The sequence below is a fragment of the Eimeria mitis genome, genomic scaffold (genome assembly GCF_000499745.2).
Source record: "Eimeria mitis Houghton genomic scaffold, Emh_scaff8278, whole genome shotgun sequence".
Classification (NCBI taxonomy): Eukaryota; Apicomplexa; class Conoidasida; order Eucoccidiorida; family Eimeriidae; genus Eimeria; species Eimeria mitis.
In genome coordinates this window covers 1-1,436 of record NW_013576082.1, presented here as the reverse complement: position 1 = coordinate 1,436, position 1,436 = coordinate 1, and the positions used below count along the sequence as shown (strand labels likewise).

At 46.2% G+C, this 1,436-nt stretch overlaps 2 protein-coding genes across 2 annotated transcripts; both read left to right on the top strand.

Moving 5' to 3' along the window:
* Window positions 1–181: 181 nt before the first annotated feature.
* EMH_0094450 (uncharacterized protein) lies at window positions 182–505 on the top strand (the record flags this gene model as incomplete). Its single annotated transcript, XM_013502097.1, has 1 exon — window positions 182–505. One exon carries the CDS (start codon window positions 182–184, stop codon window positions 503–505), a length of 324 nt encoding a protein of 107 aa, XP_013357551.1.
* Window positions 506–531: 26 nt separating this feature from the next.
* On the top strand, window positions 532–975 carry EMH_0094440 (uncharacterized protein; the record flags this gene model as incomplete). The annotated part of the gene is made up of 1 exon (XM_013502096.1): window positions 532–975. The coding sequence occupies one exon, from the start codon at window positions 532–534 to the stop codon at window positions 973–975; it is 444 nt and encodes a 147-aa protein (XP_013357550.1).
* Window positions 976–1,436: the final 461 nt, after the last annotated feature.

Below are 1,436 nucleotides of genomic sequence, written 5' to 3'. Positions count from 1 at the left end.
GGCCCCCCTGGGGGCCCCCCCAGGGGGCCCCCCATGGGGGCCCCCAGGGGGGCCCCCAATGGGGCCCCCAGGGAGGGTTGAGGGAAGCGCTGAACGGCGCAGAACTCAAAGAGTCTACCCTAAGGAGGAGAGATAAAGAAAAAAGGAGACAGAGAAACCCTAAACCCTAAACCCTATGGTAATGCTTGCAGCTGAGTTGGTTAGCAAGGAGACAGGTGACAGAAAGGAGACAGGAGGAGACAGAAGGGGACAGAAGGATACAGAAGGAGACAGTGGAGAGACAGAAAGGAGACAGAAAAGGAGACAAAAGGAAACAGAAAAGGAGACAAAAGAAGACAGAAAAGGAGACAGGGGACAGAAGGAGACAAAAGGAGACAAAAGGAGACAGAAAAGGAGACAGAAGGAGACCCACCGAAGGACTCAAACAGCGATACCACTTCCCCCCTGTAATATCTGGCTGCAGCAACAGCAACAGCAGCAGCAACAGCAGCAGCAGCAGCAATAGCAGCAGCAGCAGCAGCAGCAGCATCAATGGCAACAGGAGACAGGAGGAGACGGAAAAGAAGACAGGAGACAGGAGAGGAGACAGAAAAGAAGACAGAAAAGAGGAGACAGAAAATGAGACAGAAAAGGAGACAGGAGACAGAAGAGGAGACACTAGAGGAGACAGGAGGAGAAAGAAAAGGAGACAGAAAAGGAGACAGAAAAGGAGACAGAAGAGAGGAGACAGAAAGTGAGAGAGAAGGAGACAGAAAAGGAGACAGAAGGAGACAGAAACGGAGACAGAAAAGGAGACAGAAAAGGAGACAGAAAAGGAGACAAAGGGAGACAGAAAAGGAGACAGAAAAAGAGACAAAAGGAGACAGGAGACAGGAGAAGAGACAGAAGGAGACAGAAAAGGAGACAGGAGACAGAAAAGGAGACAAAAGGAGACAGAAAAGGAGACAAAAGAAGAAGTACCTCCATATAAAATAATTTTTGTTTGGGTAGATACAAACAGCGACATAACAACACATGCTCCCCCGTAAACCTGAACATACACTCCTAAACCCTAAACCCTAAACCCTAAACCCTAAACCCTAGAAAGAGAGAGAAAGGAAGACAAGGAGAGACAGACGAGGAGACAGGAGGAGACAGAGAAAGCAAAGCTAAAAAAAAAAAAAACAAAAAAACAAAGGAGACAAACATAGGTACAGGGAGACAAAAGGAGAGACAAGGAGACAGAAAGAGAAACGAAGAAAGAAAAAGGAGACAAAAAGGAGACAAAAGGGGACAGAAAAGGAGACAGAAAAGGAGACAGAAAGGGAGACACAAAGAGAAGACAAAAGGAGACGGGAGAAGGAGACAGAAGAAGAAAGAAAGGGGTGACAGAAGAAGGAGACAGTAAACACAATATATATATATATATATATATATATATACACATATATACATAT